Source organism: Populus trichocarpa, chromosome 7, assembly GCF_000002775.5.
Source record: "Populus trichocarpa isolate Nisqually-1 chromosome 7, P.trichocarpa_v4.1, whole genome shotgun sequence".
NCBI lineage: Eukaryota > Viridiplantae > Streptophyta > Magnoliopsida > Malpighiales > Salicaceae > Populus > Populus trichocarpa.
In genome coordinates, this window is record NC_037291.2 from 14,517,063 (window position 1) to 14,535,635 (window position 18,573).

The 18,573-nt window shown below is 32.1% G+C and overlaps 2 protein-coding genes across 5 annotated transcripts in view; both read right to left on the reverse strand.

Annotated features, from left to right (window-relative positions):
- Window positions 1-6,534: 6,534 nt before the first annotated feature.
- LOC7491735 (protein TRIGALACTOSYLDIACYLGLYCEROL 2, chloroplastic) lies at window positions 6,535-10,034 on the reverse strand. Of its 4 annotated transcripts, none has more exons than XM_002309748.4 (6): window positions 9,857-10,020; window positions 8,698-9,364; window positions 8,267-8,596; window positions 7,355-7,470; window positions 6,970-7,060; window positions 6,535-6,860 (listed from the first exon to the last, which is right to left on the reverse strand). In XM_002309748.4, the coding sequence occupies exons 2-6, from the start codon at window positions 9,220-9,222 to the stop codon at window positions 6,768-6,770; spliced, it is 1,155 nt and encodes a 384-aa protein (XP_002309784.2). In that variant the 5' UTR covers window positions 9,223-9,364; window positions 9,857-10,020; the 3' UTR covers window positions 6,535-6,767. The 4 variants fall into 4 exon arrangements, with proteins under 4 accessions (XP_002309784.2, XP_024460678.1, XP_024460679.1 ...); XM_024604910.2 differs by having other exon boundaries at window positions 8,698-9,371; window positions 9,857-10,016; XM_024604911.2 differs by having other exon boundaries at window positions 8,698-9,410; window positions 9,857-10,016.
- Window positions 10,035-11,679: 1,645 nt separating this feature from the next.
- LOC7491734 (60S ribosomal protein L38) overlaps window positions 11,680-18,573 on the reverse strand; it is a 35,763-nt gene continuing 28,869 nt past the window's right edge. The window contains exons 2-4 of the mRNA XM_002309747.4: window positions 13,553-13,605; window positions 12,182-12,365; window positions 11,680-11,886 (exon numbers count right to left, since the gene is read on the reverse strand). Of these exons, the coding sequence (XP_002309783.4) occupies window positions 11,864-11,886; window positions 12,182-12,365; window positions 13,553-13,555 (210 nt within the window). The 5' untranslated portion in view covers window positions 13,556-13,605 and the 3' untranslated portion in view covers window positions 11,680-11,863. The remainder of the gene's footprint in view (window positions 11,887-12,181; window positions 12,366-13,552; window positions 13,606-18,573) is intronic.

The following is an 18,573-nucleotide window of genomic DNA, read 5'->3' on the forward strand; positions in this document are numbered from 1 at the left end:
GTGTATCCTTGGAAGCAAAATCCAGAATCAAAACGCATGCATACTCGACATTCTTTAGTCAAATATCTAATAATTTGAGCGATAAGGAGGTGAAGGATTGAATGGAGGACCTGAGTACTTTGGATTTTGAACCATTTTGGCCATTACTGGACACCAAAGTTGGTGGCTTCTTGCCTTTGTGGACAAGATTTTGGACAATTAAATTAAGAAGTAAATCTCCTTTTTATCATAGTTTTCGGGAAACAACCGTAAAATAACACCATGAAAAAAACTTTAGTAAAATAGCATAATTCAATAAATATTGCTGTTAGAAAGGGTGGAATTTTAAAAATTCAACAACATTTAAAAAAATAGTTAAAATCCGCTATCATGAATTTTGAGCAGAAAAGAGAAAAAAAAAAAAAATAAAAAAATATAACAGGACTTTAAAGATATATCAAAACTTCAGATAAAATTTCTAATATCAGAAAAAAATATCAATAAACCATTATCGTGATTTTCAAGAAAAAAATTAGTAAAGTAACACACGTGAAAAAACCTTTAATAAAATAATATAATTTAATAAATATTATGGTTAAAAAGAGTGGTATTTTAAGAATTTACAATTAAAAATAACAATATTTTAAACTCCAATCATGAATTTTTTAATGCTTTCATCAAAATCTTAACAAAAAAAATCAAACTATTAAAAAAAATCATGAAACTAAGCCAAACACGCAATAAAAACTATTTTATTTTGCAGTTTTATACCAGTATTATTTTTTATTCAGACAGTGCTGATTGGATAGGAAAAACCACAATTAAGTTAAGACAGTAAAGCACTGTGGTCCGAGCAAGCCACACGCAAAGGAATCATTTTTAAAAAAAATCAAAAGCTGTACTCTAAAGTCAACAAAGGAAAAGGGCAGTTTACTGACAGAAAGAGAAAGGTAGCAGAGGACATCTCTTTGATGCGCATGGTTGACATTTGACATGACCAAGTCAGTCAACGCACAGTGCTCGTCTATTTCACAACAGCCATGGCTGATTTTAATATTGTTTTATTCTGTTCTTCTATATTGATTTTTTTTAATATGAAATATTAAATTAATATTATTTATTGTATTCAGATTAAAAAATTTAAAAATTATTTTAATATATTTTTAATAAAAATATCTTAAAAAATATCACACATCACACTACTAAAACATGCCAAAATAAAATAAAAATGCTTTATTGAATCATGGCAAAAAGTTTATCTAATGATTGCAGCCATGTTTGATAGATTCTGAAGCTCAAACATTTGTTTAAGGATTTTCATGCCATAAATGATGTGAATGCATGGAACTTCTAAAGATTTTAAGAAGCTGAAAAGACTAGCCCTAGCACACATTTTTAGTTTTTTACTGTTTTTTTTTTTTTTTTATAACTTTTAGGGTGTTCTTGAATATTGTTTTGCACAACGAAAAATAAGGCAATGTTTACTTGTAAAATATATTTTTATTTTTTTAGAAAAATAGAAAAGTATATATTTATTAATTAAAAATGAAATTATTTATCTTAAAAATGTGTGTTTTTTTTTTATTTCTCAACTCTCTAGAAAACTAGAAAAAATAAAAAAACAAATTGTTTCTAAAATTCTTTAATATAAAAATAAAAGCCTTGTTTGATTCACTTATTTATGTTCAATTTAAGATGAGCCAAATAAAACCCTTTTTTATTAAAAAATTTATAATAATAAACACATTTTCTTAGTTTTCTCTGAAGAAATATTTTATAATAAACAAAAAATAGAAGTAAACACAACCTAAATTTTTCGCAAGACTATATCCGAATTGTAAACGATGAACATAAGAAACAAAATTAAATATATTTTTTATTGGAAAAGTATAAGATTATTTTTATTATTATTTTGTGTGTTTGAATAATAGTATATGAATTTAATTTTTAATTTAGGAAAGGTTGATATGGCACCATTGATGGAGACTTGACACCTATTTTGTTCGTTTAAAACGAGGCATGCCTTTGATTGGAAGACAATACAATCATCAGGTAGACTATAAATTTTCTTCTAATTTCCAATATTTCAACAAAAAAATCTACGAAAATAAAAATAAAATAAAAAAATGAAGATGAATAAAAGGCATGGTGTAACTCTCAAGCAAGATCAGGGTTTTTTTTTTTTTTTCAAATAATAACTACTCATCTCATGATTGCCGACACATTTACACACCTTTTTGTGACTTATTACCTAATAATTTCTTTGTTACTTTTTATTTATTTATTGGAAATTCGTTCAACCACTTGAAAACAAGGAATAAAGCAATCTGATTAAGGATTAAAATACGCTAAAGGGCTTGTAATTATTTGCTGCTTTATAGTTAATTATCAATAAAGCAAGAAGGTTTGGTTTCTTGACAGCACTCACTTAATCCCTAAGCAAAAGGATTAACAATGCCGATGAGTTAAGAACACAACCCAAACACTTTCAAGTGAAAAGATTTCTTCCTCTTGATTTTTTTCATGTTACTTTTTTTTTCCCTTTTAATATAAAAAAGAACGCTCCTCTACCGATGTATTTTTACATCTCACAGCTTCGACAAATCGCTTAGTCTCGTTAATCTTTGGCACAAAAGCACTCGATTAAGTAATAAATTTATTTCATTTTGCTCAAGTGACTTGGATTCATGTTATTAAATCGAGATGGCCTGACGTGATCAATCATATTTAATCTAGACATGATTTGAAAAATTAATCAAGATTAACCCTTATAATTTATGATTTAGACCTTGTATGGGGTTGGTTTTAATAATTATAATAGACTTAAACTCTCGACGAGAAAAGGGGACTAAAGAATTAGAGGAAACTTCATAGTTTTGCTTGGATGATCCCTTCAATTGGATTCACGAATTGGTTTATGTGAGAAATTGAGTTGTTTCTTGTATTATAATTTCGGATTTTAATTGAAGAAAAACTGTAAAAGAATTTAATAATCTCCATAATATAAAAACTTAGAATACCTTGAGCCTTTTTGCAAGAAAATAATGATGATAACGTATGGAGAAGTGCCTAGCAATTATTTTTGGAATGGCAAATTGACCACGCATGACTAATTTTGTATTCATTTTGCAGAAACATCACCATCGCCCCACCAGCTTCTTATGATCAAACAGTAGTAACAAGGGTAGGCAAGAATGGACCTTTACATTATTTTTATAAATATTTCTTATGATCAACCTAATAATAATAATAATAATAAAAGGTTGACATGCATCCTCTCAAAGATTTAAGATAAAATTCCATTCAATTTTATATGTGTGTTTGGTAATATAGTGTAAGATGCTTTTATAAAAATGCTTTTTAATAAAAAATATATAAAAATAATATTTTTTAATTTTCTTTTCAATTTTTAACATTATCATGTCAAAACTATAAAAAAAATTATCTAAAAAACCATTAATTTAATACCTTTTAAGGTGAAAAAACAATTTAAAATTCAAAAAACAGAGTAAACCATTACCAATCAAAACTTAAAACAAGACAAAGCTAGAGGTGGAGACTTTGTGGCCGTTTGTTTAGGAAGTTACGTTTGCGTTTGAAGCAAAACACAGACATAACCTGTTTGGTAATGTCAAAACACAGTTTATTGTGTACGTGGGACCCATGCAGATTTTATTTAAACAGTGGATTTGTGGAAAGCAGCTGTCAGCTGCTTTCCGCAAACCTGCGGACAGTCCAGTGGAGAGTGAAACTCCATTGTTCACGTGAACACTGGAGTCAATCTTCACTGTTCTGGCCGGACTGGGTCTGGTCCAAAACTAAATGCATTGAACCAGGTCCAATCCAGTTAAAAAAATTCAATTTTTATTTTTTTAATTGTGTTTTATTCAAAAAATTATAAGGAGATTGCTTTATGACGTATCATTTGCTTTGATTGCAATCCTAATTTTGTTCTTGCCGGGGAATAAATTAATGAGAAATAAATTAATGGCTCAGGGGAATTTGGACTTCTGTAATACATTGCTCATCTCTTAGACTCCATCGCCAAACTATAGACCCCGTTTATGTTGAGTTAATCAGAAGCCCTACTCACGAGTTTTGCTGCATGTCCAAGCCGAAGAGCTTGGTCTACTAAGAGTGTATCAGCAGCATAATCAAAATCTGTCATGAAGGATCATATTACCGTTGGAAAGCAATTTCAAGCCAACTACACCTTTGCTGGCAGTGTTAGTTTGCCAGGCAAGGCGGCCATCAGCATCGGCCAAGACAAGATTTCCATCTTTGCCGAATGTGAGCGTAGCGTTCTCACGAACCGGGTTGCTTCCGAAACCCAACGCATCATTGAATCAGGCCCTCCAATGCCTAGGCAAGAGTGAAAGCGTTGGGGTGGCGGTGTAAAAGAAGAGGTAAAATGGGTTATTGGAAATTGCCAGGGCACGATGTCGAGCTCCATATTCAGCAATATTGAAGTCTCTGAAGGTCCTTCATTGATGAACTTGAATCTTGAAGAGGAGGGAACATAAGCTTGAGCAGTGAAAGAAAGGATTGACAGCAAAAACAAATGAGAGAACAATGACAAAGCAGGCTTTTAATAGTTCCCATTCTTGTACACAGAAGTAGGTAAGGTTTGGCTGAAAATATTCAATACTTCGAGTTGTTGAAATCTGAAACTTGGATCTCGAGGATGCTGTCATAAATTTCCTACTTACCTCTTCAACAAAACGATGCTTCCCACGTTAATTATGGGTGTGTATGGGAGCGCACTTCAACCATATTTGTCAAAAAAATTGAATTAATTTTTTTTTACATGATTTTAGATTGTTTTGTGATACACTACAAATTATTTTTTTAAAAAAATATTATTTTAATATATTTATAAATAAAAAACACTTTAAAATATAATTTCTACATCCCTCTATCATGAACTTTGCTCAAAAACAGGGACAAAGAAAATCGGAAACATAGATCTCGAGGATGCTGTCATGAATTTCCTTTTCACCTCTTCAACAAAATGATTAATCTCACACCAGGCCTAGCTCACAGGTCGACACAACCCTAGTCTGCACTCTGAGTTTTATGCTAAAAGTCAACTCCAAATCCAGTTTAATATCTATGATCTCACATTGATTTTGGAAAGATGAACCGTCTGGTAAAACAAAAAAAAAAGAGGGATTCAAAAGCTTCAGTAAGTTGGAGCAGAGAGAGGATAAAACCCATCAGACATCTTCATAAAACCACTCATTCAAGTTCTCTCAACTGAAACCAGAACATGAGTTCAGTGAAAAACAATTTTCCTTTCCTTTTTTTTTTTTTATAGAAAATTAAAAAAGCGTATTCATTTGTTAAAAATAATTTATAATAATCATCTTAATGTTTTTGTATTTGTAATAATCTAATTATAGAATATTTATTTTATTTTATTTAAATAAAAGATTATCATAAAAATAACATTAGATTTATAATAAAAATTAAATTTATGCCACTAAATAAAACAAAGATATAAAGAAGTAATAATTTGAATATTTTACATAGCTAAAAAAATGCTTATAGATAAAAGAAAAAAAATATCGTTAATTTCTTTTCTTCATTTGAAAAACAGTGTAAGATTTATATTGAAAAATTATGAATAATTTCTAAAATATGTTTTTCAAACTCAATACAAATTTGGAAAATTGAAAAACTAGTTTTCCGTTTTCCAACCCCATTTTTTTTTCTTTTTAGAAATTGGAGTACTACACTATTCCTAAACAAGAAGAATAGCAAGGAAGGGCTAGCTCTCCCCTCTAGTCCATTAACCTCATTAAAAAGAAGAAAAAGCAAGAGACCATTGATTTTTTTTTCCATTTTCTTTTTATTGCAGCTTGAAAAAAGAAATACATATCCCCTTGAGATTTAAATATATTAACAGTTGGAAATACATTAAAATAATTTTTTTTATTTTTTAAAATTATTTTTAATATTGCATAGCAAAACAACCTAAAAACATATATAAGAAATTAATTTAAAAAAAAGACAGATTTTTTTGGAACTCGGTTTGGAATACCTAAAGCCTAACGAACAGTAAGCCAGCCCCTTCCTTTTTGTCCCGTATGCTAGGGCTTGTTAAAAACACTTGAGATATTTGGAGTCTCGTAAGAGAAAAAATTATGGTCACGTGCTCGTTGGGGAAAACGGAAACCAAGTCGTGGAGCACTCAAATGCATCATAAAAGAAGTTGGTTGAAATCCATTCATCTAACACCAAATGCACGATATGAAAATGTTACTTTCTGCTTGAAACATGATGGTTTTTCCTACTAAATGCAAGATGAAGCCCCCCGATTCAAGGTCACACTAGCATAAATCCATGGGAAATGACTTCCATTGAGACAAAAAGAAGCACAAAGCTAGGTATGTAAAATGCAATCACAAGACAGTAAGAGCTTCAAAATAGTCAGTCTTCATCTTTGTGCACATTTACTACAAGATACGTGTGGAAGCTTCTGATTCTTTGAAAAATTCTTTACCATGTGATAAATTTTTGATGATGTATTCTATTTCTGCGAAATGGACTTAATTTCTTGGTTGGGAAAAGATATTCAGAATGCCAATCAACGGTTTCCTATAACAAAAATGCTTTCGTCAAAGAAGCATTACCTGTCTCTTCTAGCTAGGCCAAGGGAAAACATTCAACAAACACTCTGGCATGAGCCCTTCTACATCAATGCTAACATAATGAGGAAAACATTTCATGCCATCTAACAATCAATTGTTGAAGATTACCATGCCATTTTCACAGTTCATTTGCTCTCATAATAACCTGCTGAGGGACTTTATAAGTGCTTTCAAGTTCCGTCTTGTAGCCTCATCACCCGTGAATCCCAGAATATCAGAGCTTATATTCTGATATTGTTGAAGAATAAACAGAACAGGGAAAAAACAAACAAACAAAAGCACTCATGATTTCTGCATTATCAGAAAAAAAGTAACAAGTTTCAGATTAAGATCTCACCTCAATGTTTTTCAAAGTGAAAATCAGACTGTAAATGGACTTCTGAATCAACTCACTGTTCTCCGGTGTCATAATGGATGTATGTGCCCTTCTGAAGAAAAGGGAAGGTTTATAATTGTGAGCTAGTAAGAGAGAGAGAGATGCAGTAAACCTAGTTTTCCATAAAAAACCACCACTTTGTTTCTTTTTGGTCATATTTGGATTTCTCATTTAGGTCACAATCAAATATGAACGTTAAAATGAAAAATGTGAGACATCAATGAACATTCTACATTGTTTCCTAAGGTAAAAAAGGTGATGTGTGTTAAATATTTGGCGGCTTTGGGGGCCACTGAAGGGGAGAGGGAGGGAGGTGACATAACAGAAAGTATTCGGGAGATTTCACCTTAAATCTTCAGAAGCTAGTGTTAGGCTTCTGGTTAAGTTCTCAACTTCCTTTAGTAGGCCACTATCACGAACCTCAGACAGCAAAGGTTGAACATCTTCGGTCATGGCTTTTATCTGAGACATCACTTCATCAAAATCAAAGTATGCATTAGTACAAGCTAAATGTTGACAACATAAATGGAACAATTTCAATCACAAAGTAGACAAGTACATGCAGACAGATTCAAAGTGTTGAAAAAGTTGCACACTTAATTTACCGACCATTGTCCAAATTGCCTACCTGTAAAGGATCATAATGCATATATGACAATAATGCTTAGGTTTTAGTGAAAAAGGAATGAGAATACATTATTCACTTTTTAAGTTTTCTGGTACAATGGAATGCTGTGCTCTCACATCCTGTAATGTAGTTCACTCATGGTAATTACAAATTAAAGGCCAATGATCTTAACCCTGAAAAGCATTGCCATTTATAGAATTCTATCTACTTGATCAATCAAATAAACAAGCTAGAGTCTAGACAGTTCCTGAACACCTAAACTAAATATATAGTTTCTTAAAAATCTTACAAAAGCAATGCTCAAGTTAAATCTCTCTTTCATTTTATTAAAATTTTAAGACATATTATATCATCACGAATTCTGCACTTCTTTTGGTCCCAAAGGATACCCCAGCAAATTCTTTGAACTGATTGGCCCACATGCAGCATATTTTATCAAGATAAATAAGGTCAGAAGAAATTTCATAAGGCTGCAGGTGACATTTAACTAGTGCAGCAAGAAAGCCTTCATTTTCACAATAACCATGTTGATGATTGCAAATGTGAGACAGCTATTTAGTTAAAAAGTGTATTCGAGGTTATCTATTATCAATCAAAATTAGAACAAAGCATAAGGAGGTCACATCACACCTTTGTAAGCAGTGGCTTTGCCTCTTCAATTACAGCAGCAACACGCTCAGCCAGGGCATAGCTATTGGCAACACCAATTTCCTCTACTTCTCGTCCAATACGGGTGAATATCCCAACCAAGGCATCCAAACTCACCCCTTGAATTCCCTTTATCCTTTGCCTATCACATACAATTAGACCTTCTTTAACACATTCAGCATCAAGAGGTCCGACAGAAGGTTTTGGAATTGGATCACGAGGAGTAATATCAATCATTGTTTCCATGAGAAGACCAGATTGGTTCACCTCAACTAGTGAATTTCTAGGTATGAAAATTTTATCATCCTCAACCTGAAAAATACAAGGGAACGCATTTGACTTGCTAATAAAACCACAAAACTTAGTATTTAAATGTCAGGGTGAAACAAAAAAATAAATTTCTATAATCTAACCTCCACAACTGCTTCAATACTCTTCAAGGAAGGATTAACACGGACAACTTCACCAACAGTGACCCCTCTAATCCTAACATGTGTTCCTGTGCAAATACCACTAGCCTGAGCAAACTCAATGACAGCCAAGTACTTCCTGAATTTAGATCGCAGCTGAAAACCTCGCAACCACGCCAAACTGAGTGCAACAAGCACTGCACCAGACACAAGAAACAACCCAACACCACCTTCCCAAATGCTCCTCCGACCAAACCCAAAATCACCTAATGGCTTTAACGTTTGCCTCCAAATATTAACAGGTACCTCCAAAACAACAGCAAGTGGATTCATCTTCTCCGAAGAAGAGGGTGGTGGTTGGCTATGTCCTGTATCTGCTGACATAGCCCGCACCCCCAAGAGTTTCTTTTGCGGTCTTGCTCGAAGACAAGGCCGGAAATTTGAAGAACCAGGAGATACATTAACCAATGATGACGAAGATAGCATAGTAGGGCAGGTTGACACTTGGACTACTGACTTCCCAAACATCTTTCTAGTTTCTGCACAGTTACAACCCAACAAAAGCTTTGACAATGCTTCACAACAAGGGTACGGGTAGAATCCCTCAAAAAAGACTTGTCGTTTAACCAATTCTTGAACTTAAATTCACTCTCATAACGTTCTTCAGCAGCTGAAATCTCCACCAGTCCAATTAATGCAACAGAAAAAACAAAACCCTTCATGAATTTCCCAGAAAACAACAAATCAATCTTAATTTTGCAAATTTCTGAATTAACTAAAATACCAAAAAAACAACAAAGAAAAGTTATTGTATTTAGCTCAATGAAAAACCCCTCATTATCTTTTCCCACATTTTCTCGGTTATCAAACATAGATACACATTCAATTACCTACCTTGAGCACTGATTATTCTCTAAATAACTATTCCTTTACCAGTCAAATACTCAAAATAAGATTCCATTAAAAAAAAAAACAACTCAATTTGAAAAACTAAAAACTGGGTTTCAAATATCAACCAGTTAAACAAAAACCCATGATTCAAAACTTTCCATTTCAAGTCATTGTATTTTCTCGGTGACCAAACAGTAGTTCACATATTGATAAAAACAAAACAGATACGTGCTTATATACAGAAAAAAATAAAGAAGGAAAAACAACTTACCTTGGAGAGATGGGATTTCTCTCTTTTTCTGACACTATGAGTATCTGAAGTGCAGTAGAGAGAGATATTGAATCACAGAGACAATTCAAACATGTTGGAAGGCAAAGAAATGTTTGATTCGCAGGAAGGTCCTCCAAGGATTTAGTGGGTCATTTTAGTGAAAGAATAAGGGTATATTTGTCATTATACAGTGATATGGCAGGTGTGCTTTCCATCTTGAATCCACGATAGCTTGCTTTATGCAAAGTCATAAACCCGGCCCCGAAAGGTCGGGTTAAACAGGGTAATTTAGATGTATCCGGGTTATTTTAAAATAATACTGTTTTATTTTTTTTAATAAAAAGTTAACTTATCATTTTAAAAAAAAAAACTTAAATCTAATATTAATACGATCAATTGAATTATAAATTGAACATTCATAAAGTTAACGGTCATTCGAGATCAAAATAATATATTTTTTTAATTTTTAAAATTTATTTTAATATTAATATATTAAAATGAAAAAAAAATAATTTAGAATTTCTTACCCCTTTGTTACAGCCAATCATTTTCAAGGACAGCTTGAAGCCTTGTCCCATTTAACCCCACCTCAATTCAAGGACATCATCATCTTCTGAATTTTCTTTTTCAGAAACCAATGATCGAATATCTAAAAGTTGAGATGCTATTTAGTGGATTCAAATTGTTAATATAACTTTTTAAATAATATAAATATAGTTTTATTTTTTTATTTGTGTATTTCAATAATAAAAAATTAGTTTTATTTTTAATACATTTGATATACAATAAAACGAAGAAATATCGTAGTCTTAATAATACTATGCTCTTGTTTTTTTTTTTGTTTATATAGCTATCGTATTACATATTTTTAATTTGGCTTCTTTGGATTTTTTTAATTTGTGTAAATATAATTTTTTTTATGTACACCGATAAAAAAATCCATTTTAACACCTATTTGTATTTTAATATATTTAATATTAATATTTTTAGATTTTTAAGAAAAACTATAGAGAAAAATTTAATTGATGTAAGAAGAAGTATTTAAATAATATATTTTAATACTTGGGCTCTTTTAAGATACATGTAGAAATGATTTTTTTTTAACATAAATATTATTTAGCCTCTTCATCTCTTCATCGTGGAGCTGCAAAATCAAGAAAAAAAGGAGCTAAAAAATAGTTTTTTTTTTTTTGTAAGATCTTTTTTGGCTCCCAGATGCCCTTTGTTTTTGCACGTAAAGCTATCGCCCAAAATTGGAGTTTCAAGGTAAGTTACTAACCGAAAGTGGGTGTTACCATGGCAGGTTATTACCCGAAATTGAAAACATATGGGATTAGCGAAAAACTACTGCCCGAATTAGTGCTTGTACACAAAGTTGAGGCCCGACCTTGGCTAGCTATTCCCCGAAGAATGTGTTTCCATGCCAAGGCACAACCTCAGACGCCAAGTTTTTACCCGAATATGCCAAGTTTTTTTGCCCGAACTTTACAAGTATTTACCCGAACTGGATGTTTCCATGCCAAGTTTTTACCCGAAAACCTAGTTATTACCCGAAATTGGCAAGTTTTTGGCCGAACTAGGTGCCATAAAACCAGGTTATTACCTGAAATTGCTCTTTTGCACACGAGGATATAACCTGAAATTAGCATGCAAAGTTATTACCCGAAAGTGATAAATGCACAGAAAGTTATCACCCCAAATTGAATGGTGATGTTTGGAGTTTGGACCATATCCTTGCTGTTTGAATCCAAAAACTATGAAAGCTCTGAAAAAGATGGTGTGATAGACATTATAGACAGAATCAAAAGAAAAAACCACAAAACTTCAGATAAATTTCAGGATGACATTAACTACCAAAAGATCCATAAACACTTCATCACAGTGAATACCAAGCCAAAATCCTTTAGGAAGTATTTTAAACATCAAAAAAGGAACATGAGAAAGGAAAATTCTTGTTCATATCTCTCCTAGAAATCAACTGACAAGCTTGGACCAGACTACCTTCTTTCACAGGTCTTGAACACTCAAACCTGCAGGCAAATAATGAAGTTGCGATTAAGGAAAACGACTACCTATCATCAATAACTTGCAATAGCAGAAATAACGATACTAAAATCATCTGACTATCTCAAGTTGATAATTAATGCAGATGCATATATGCCTTGTTGGTAGTGGTTTTTATTTTTTTGGTTTATCTCCGTGTTCTTATTGGTTCTATGTACAAATTTGAGTTTGTGAATTTCACAAGTTAAGAATACTAGAGAAGCATGGAACAATTAAAAGCTGTGAATAATAACTTGACAAGGAGGGTTTTTGATAATTGACCTGGAGGAAGAGATTGCTTCAGCTTGTCTGCCTTCTCAGTGTCAAAGACACAAAGGGTGTAGAGGTACTTCGAGCAGCGAACCTTGAACTTGACAGCATCTTTGCTCCTCTTGATCTTCACAGAGCGTGCATCTTTCCTTCTGGCAGTAAGAAGGAAATCCTTGATCTCATGGATTTGCTTAGGCTGTGTATCAAAACAAAAAAACAAATACACTAAGCACCAAAATGAAATGATTGAAAATATCACTAAATAAAAAAGATTATAAAATCAAATTATCAAACGATATGAATTGACAAAACATGATTAAGTACATCCACCCATTTTCGCAACCATTCTCAAACCTCATTCAAAATTCTTTCAATGCAGAAGAATGGACAAAAGAAATTAAAAATATCAAGAAATTCATACACCTCAAAACAATTGAGATTTGAGATGCAAAAGTCCAAAACTCTACCCAGTATTTATTCAAGATTAAGCAGCTTGAAAAACTAAATTCACATTGATGCAAAGGGTGCTTAAATGGGGAAAAAAAGGTCTTCCCATTGGTCAATAGCAATTTATACATCTGATCACAAATAGAGGACAGGGAACAAAATGGCAAAGCAACAAATGTACTCAAATTCTATTAGACCATATCCTTTTTACCTATCTCCATTTGCAGGCTCCTTTCTCTTATTCTAAAATTTAGACATCTTTCACTCAGTCTTACTAGAAAGAACCCCAGATTTCAATAAATTGTACCTTAGACCATGCCCAGTCCCCACCGAGCTAAGACTAAACGTTTGAGCACCACTGGATTCAGTAAATCAAACACACAGACATAAAAATGATCCCAACAAAAAATAACCTCCACAATCACATTACAGTAAATCTGCTTTAAAACCTACTTCGACATAAGAAAGCTACAATTACAGGCAATTTCAACTCCACACCTACTATCACTTTCTTTCTCACACATAAAGCTACCATTAACATTAACCGATCACTAATTCCATTCTCTTCCGATCCCACAACAACTTTATTTTTCTGGGTTTCCTTCCTTCACTATAAAAAAAATCAAGAACTCAATGAACAAGCTCCAAAAAAAAAGAGCTCCACGATCAAAAAGTCAAAAACTTCATTATATTCTTAACCCCAAGTTTCAATCTTTCAAAATGTTACAATGAATACAAAAACACCCAACAAGTCCCAGGTACCAAAAGACAGATAGACATTAAAAAAACACAACATGCTAAAAAAACACGCACAGAAACTCATCGTTTTGTCTTGCAAAAAACAAAGAAAATAACACAAACCACGAAGAAACATGATCTCTGCAACAAACAAACAAATAAATGTAAGCAAAATAAAGGGAGGTAAAAGAGTAGTACCATTTTGAGAGATCTTCGTTTTCAGTGATGTATAAGCACGCCCCAAACCCTAGCTATGTTAAAGTGGAGATATATATATATATATATATATATATATACAGTGAGACAATTATCACTGATTTTAAACCCTAGAAAATTTATTGGGTTTCTGACTGGTTTGGCCCTATAAAATTGATTTTATTACGCAAGAGTCTGTGTTTGTGGGCTTCCAACTTATTGGGCTACCGGGTACTGACCCAAAGGCTTTAAATAGTTTGATCTATGTGTTTTGTTCTTTTTTCGAGCTACCAAATAATCATTGTTATAAAAACCATAGGTTAGTCAATTTGGTGTCCCATCAAATTCAAAATTCGATTCATATAAGTTGACTGCTCTCAAACTTTAATTAATCTGAACAAAATCGGATATAATTTTTTTAAAAAAACAATATTGTTTTAATTTTAAAAATATTGAAATGATATTATTTTGAATTGATCCAGGTTGACACATGTATATTTATAATCCAAGTAACAAATAAGATCATAAGCTGAGTTGGATTTTATAACTATAGTTATAATATCATTACTAGAAACATGATAAAATAAAAATGAAGCATTGCCAGTCTAACTCGTTGAATACTATTATGATTGAAAAAAAAAAACCCATTCCAATGAAGGAGGAAATGAGAAAGGGTTTGCTTTTGTGCTCAAATTTGTCCCATCTCGAATTTCAAGAGTCATTCTCGACCACGGCGTTATACAATACTTGATTCATTTCTTTTCATACTAAAACTGAACCAAGCATGTATTAGAATTCATGAAAGCTGACTAAGGTTTTAGGGTTATTAAAAAACCATATAATTATATGTAGAGGTGTTCAAAAAAACTGATCTACCAATTAAATAAAAAAACCAAGAAAAAATTAACTGAAAAAACCGAACCGATAGAAAAAACCGAATAAACCGATTAAAAAATAAAAAACCACCCGGTACTGTTCGGTTCCGGTTTAAAAAAGCTTAAACTGATTGAACCGGACCAAATCAAACCGGTTTAATTGAATCTAAAAAAAAATATAAAAAGAAACATCCTTAACCTAACAACCATGACCCTACCTTTCCAACTCTCCTTCCCTTTCCTCTTTCCCCTTCCCCTTCTTCCTTTCCAACTGCCCCACCCCTCCCTCCCGCTCCTTCTCCTTTATGCTCTTCTCTCTCATTCTCTTATTGTCGATTAATTACGAATATTTTGTCTTTGAAAAACAGTGGGGGAATGCTGCATCTAACACTGTTGCATGTGTACACAATTTGTTTTCAAGAAAGATTGGCGAGTAATTGCATTTACACATTAAATCTTACTTTATTTCATTACTCTAGTTTGTTTCATGGTCGACTTCTCCTACAATCACTCTTGCTCTCTAGTTTATTTCATGGTCGACAATGGTAACAACAAAAACATTTCGGTTTTTCTGGTTTTTAATGCTAAAAAATCAACCCAAACCGAACAAAACTGGTTCGGTTTGAACCGGTTCTCAGTTCGGTCCGAATTATATTAACAAGGAATACTATTTTTCGGTTCGGTTGAATTTTTAGATTAAAACCGAACCGAACTAGACCGTGAACACCTCTAATTATATGCAATATAGCTTTGATGATGGATATTGGAGACTTGCTTAGAATGGACAATTAATACTATGCCTAATTCTTTAAAATTTTATGCATATTTATTTTTATGTGCAAGTAATATTTTTTAACAAAGATTTACAAATTTACAAAATAATAATAATAATTTCCAACATAATTTAATTTAATTGTTTAATAATCTTGGAAGGGAGGAGGAGTAACTTACAATATTGAATGATCAATAATTGTGAAGTGATAAAATATAGGGGCCAATAATTGCAATACATTTTCCCTTTTATCCGGAAAAAAGTATATATAGAAGCTTATCATTCTAACCTTCACTTTCAATTTGCCTCCTATTCAATTCGCTGAATGATTGTGAAAGAAAAGCCTTTAAAACATCTCTTTTCAAGGAGATAGGTAGGGTCCGAGCACGAGCTAAATTGGAAATAAAAAAAAAATAGACAAATCATTAATATACAAGCATAGCTTTTAAATTCGATTTAAAGATTAATTAAACCGAGATAATTTTCAATTCACAAGTGAGGTGCTTAATTTTTTTAATTTTATAAAAAAAGCCAAAATTATATCATTTTGAAAAAAAGTTAAAAGAAAGGAATAAAGTTAACAAGTTAATTTTGACTAAGTTTTTTCCGAGCTAATCGGGTGGTGAGTCAACCTAAGTTTTTGACTAGGTCACTTCAGATCAACTCTCTCTCTATTTTTATTGAAACCCGATTTAGCCTAGGCTTTGGATCACCTAGATCATGGATCAACCCGCTAGATCAAGTCGAGTTCTAAAACAATGCATACATGTATTGATATATCAGCAAAAAAATTTCTTTCTCATATTTTTTTAAAGCTTCCATCTAAAATAAAATGTACAAAATAATTTTGTTTATGACTCAATCTAACACATGTGAATGTTTGTTTTTGTATTATAACCTACTTTTGAAAGTGCTTTTTTTTTAAAAAAATTACTAAATTTATAGTTTTAGGTATTTTTGAATGATTTTAATGTGTTAATATAAAAATTTAAAAAAACCTAAAAAAATTTATTTTGATACATTTTAAATTAAAAAATACTTTAAAAAACACCGTGCATCAAAACACCATTCATTCATACAACACAAACACACAAAACTTGATAATAAAGTCATAAGAATCTAGAAGTTGATACGATCCCTATTCACAGTTAAAGAGAAGAGTTGATTAAAAATGTAACAGGTGATAGATGTTCTTACAAAAACAAGTTTTCTCTGGTTGGGTGAGAGACCATCAGATTTAGACAGGATTATATATCTCACCCAACCAGAGAAAACCTGTTTTTGCAAGAACATCAATCACCTTTTACATCTTTAATCAGCTCTTTTTTAAATGTGAAAAGGGATCGTATCATGATCTGGAGTTCTATGACTTTATGAAGTTTTATGCCTGTGTGTATATATTTCTACATTTATTAGTAACACCTTTTCGTCAATTTGATAAAGTCGTATAAAAGGTGATTGATGTCCGTACAAAAACAAGTTTCTCTAGCTGGGTGAGAGATTATTAGATTTAAGATATCATTGATTTAAATATAATATATATATATTCTTTTATTTTCAATGTATTTTTGCATTTACTAGTAATATCTCGTCAATTTGTTTCTTTTTTAATTAATTCTGACTCCTGTACTAAACAATTAAAAAAAAACAACATTGAAATCAACGCAAGTGAACTGAGGGAACAGATTTTTAATGATCATGGAGTGCATGGATGAACTTAATAAAAAAATAGAGGGATCAATCCATGAAAATGTCAAAAGCAGAGGGATGAGATCGAGATTTATATATAGTTAGAAGATTGATATTATATTTTTGCATTTGGCTTATGTTAATGGACATACTTTCTCTTTTATTATCATTTATAAAGCAATCTCGCTGGCAAAAGAACTTGGTGAGAAGAAGACAAGATTCAATTAGCACCTTATTTTTCTTGGAATATAAATAAATGGTGGTGTTACTGGAGATGGCACTTAGAGTGGTCTAGGACTTTAGTGGATGGTCAAAGTTTTAAACCCTGAGATGCTTTTTGTGGGATAAAATTATCATGAAGCCATGCATGTGTGGTCAAAACAAGACAGACAATACCTTACATGGATTGGATAGAGACTATCACATTTGGTAGCTAATTAAGCCACTCTCGAGGTACTATTATATGGCACAAATTAAGGGGTGAGACCACTGATAAACATATTTTTCAAAAAATAAAAAAAAGAGTTTAAGCAAAGCCACTCTCGAGGTCCTCTCTTTTTCAAATTAATCAAAAAATATTTTTTTAAAATCTAAAAAGGAGTTTAATATCGGCCATGTTTTGACCGAGTTTTAAATTAATTTGTGGGGTTGATTGATATTTTTAAAGTTATGGACAGATCATGTATGAATCTTCCATGTCAATTTGAATAACAAGAGAACAAACATGAAAAGATGAGTAAAATAAATTATTTGAAGAAGAGAAAGGAAGGTTCTTCACAATTATGTGCCCATGCGTGTTTGACGGCGAGTACTGTATTTGTGTGTATGGGAGCATGTGATGGAAGTGTTAGTGATAATATAGGCTCCTGAAGAAAGCTGTGCATATATGATCCATCAGAGATATATGTAAGTGAGAAAATAGCGCAAAAGTCTTATCTAAATCCACAAAAGATGTTTTCCACTATATAATGTTGGCTTAAAGTTGCTACACAAGTATGGCAATTAAAGGCAAATATGCTATTCAAATCACTAGACATAAAAGCAAGCATGGGATCTAGTTGGTACTCATCTGTTTGCCACCAAGGTCTCTTCCTGGTCCCTCTCTCTCTTTTCTTTATGTCAATTTTACGTATATATTTCCTCACAAATCTGTCCTCTCTTGTCCCTTTTCCAATAGCACAGCCCCTCTTGATCAATTCTGTGATTCATGATCGATCACACATGGGATCGATTAGCCAAGGAAAATAAGAAACCCCATTGATCTTACCTTCTTCATGTAAAACATTTTATGATGATACGTACATGGGAATATATCTCAACCGATTCATCAAAGCGTATGAAAATAGAGGAAAGTTAGTGGATAAGATGTGTGTAATGTGTTAGGTTAAGAGTGACATGAAAAATATTGACCTAATGGTGATAGATACAAGGTATTAATGTCCTAATAGATTCACCTAATCCACGAACCCTATATATCTAGTTTAGATCCTCAAGAGAATGTTGTCATAAACTCTCTTTTTTCACCTAATCCAAGAACCCTAATATCTATCCAGTACTTTAGATCCTCGCAAGAGAATGTTGTCATAAAGTAATTACTACCACTTTTCGCATAGTTGGTGAAGTCTCTGAGAACCCATTAATTAATTTGTGGTTTCTCAGTAGCTCGACAAAACCTATTAGGCTATTAC

Bases quoted from the DNA above. Each gene is read 5' to 3' on its own strand.
- LOC7491735 (XM_002309748.4), bottom strand. From the start codon at position 9,222: ATGTTTGGGAAGTCAGTAGTCCAAGTGTCAACCTGCCCTACTATGCTA. The intron at 7,061-7,354 runs GTGAAATCTCCC...CCTTTTCTTCAG, and splicing joins CTAGCTTCTGAAGATTTAAG to AAGGGCACATACATCCATTA. The intron at 6,861-6,969 runs GTGAGATCTTAA...CAACAATATCAG, and splicing joins TCACTTTGAAAAACATTGAG to AATATAAGCTCTGATATTCT.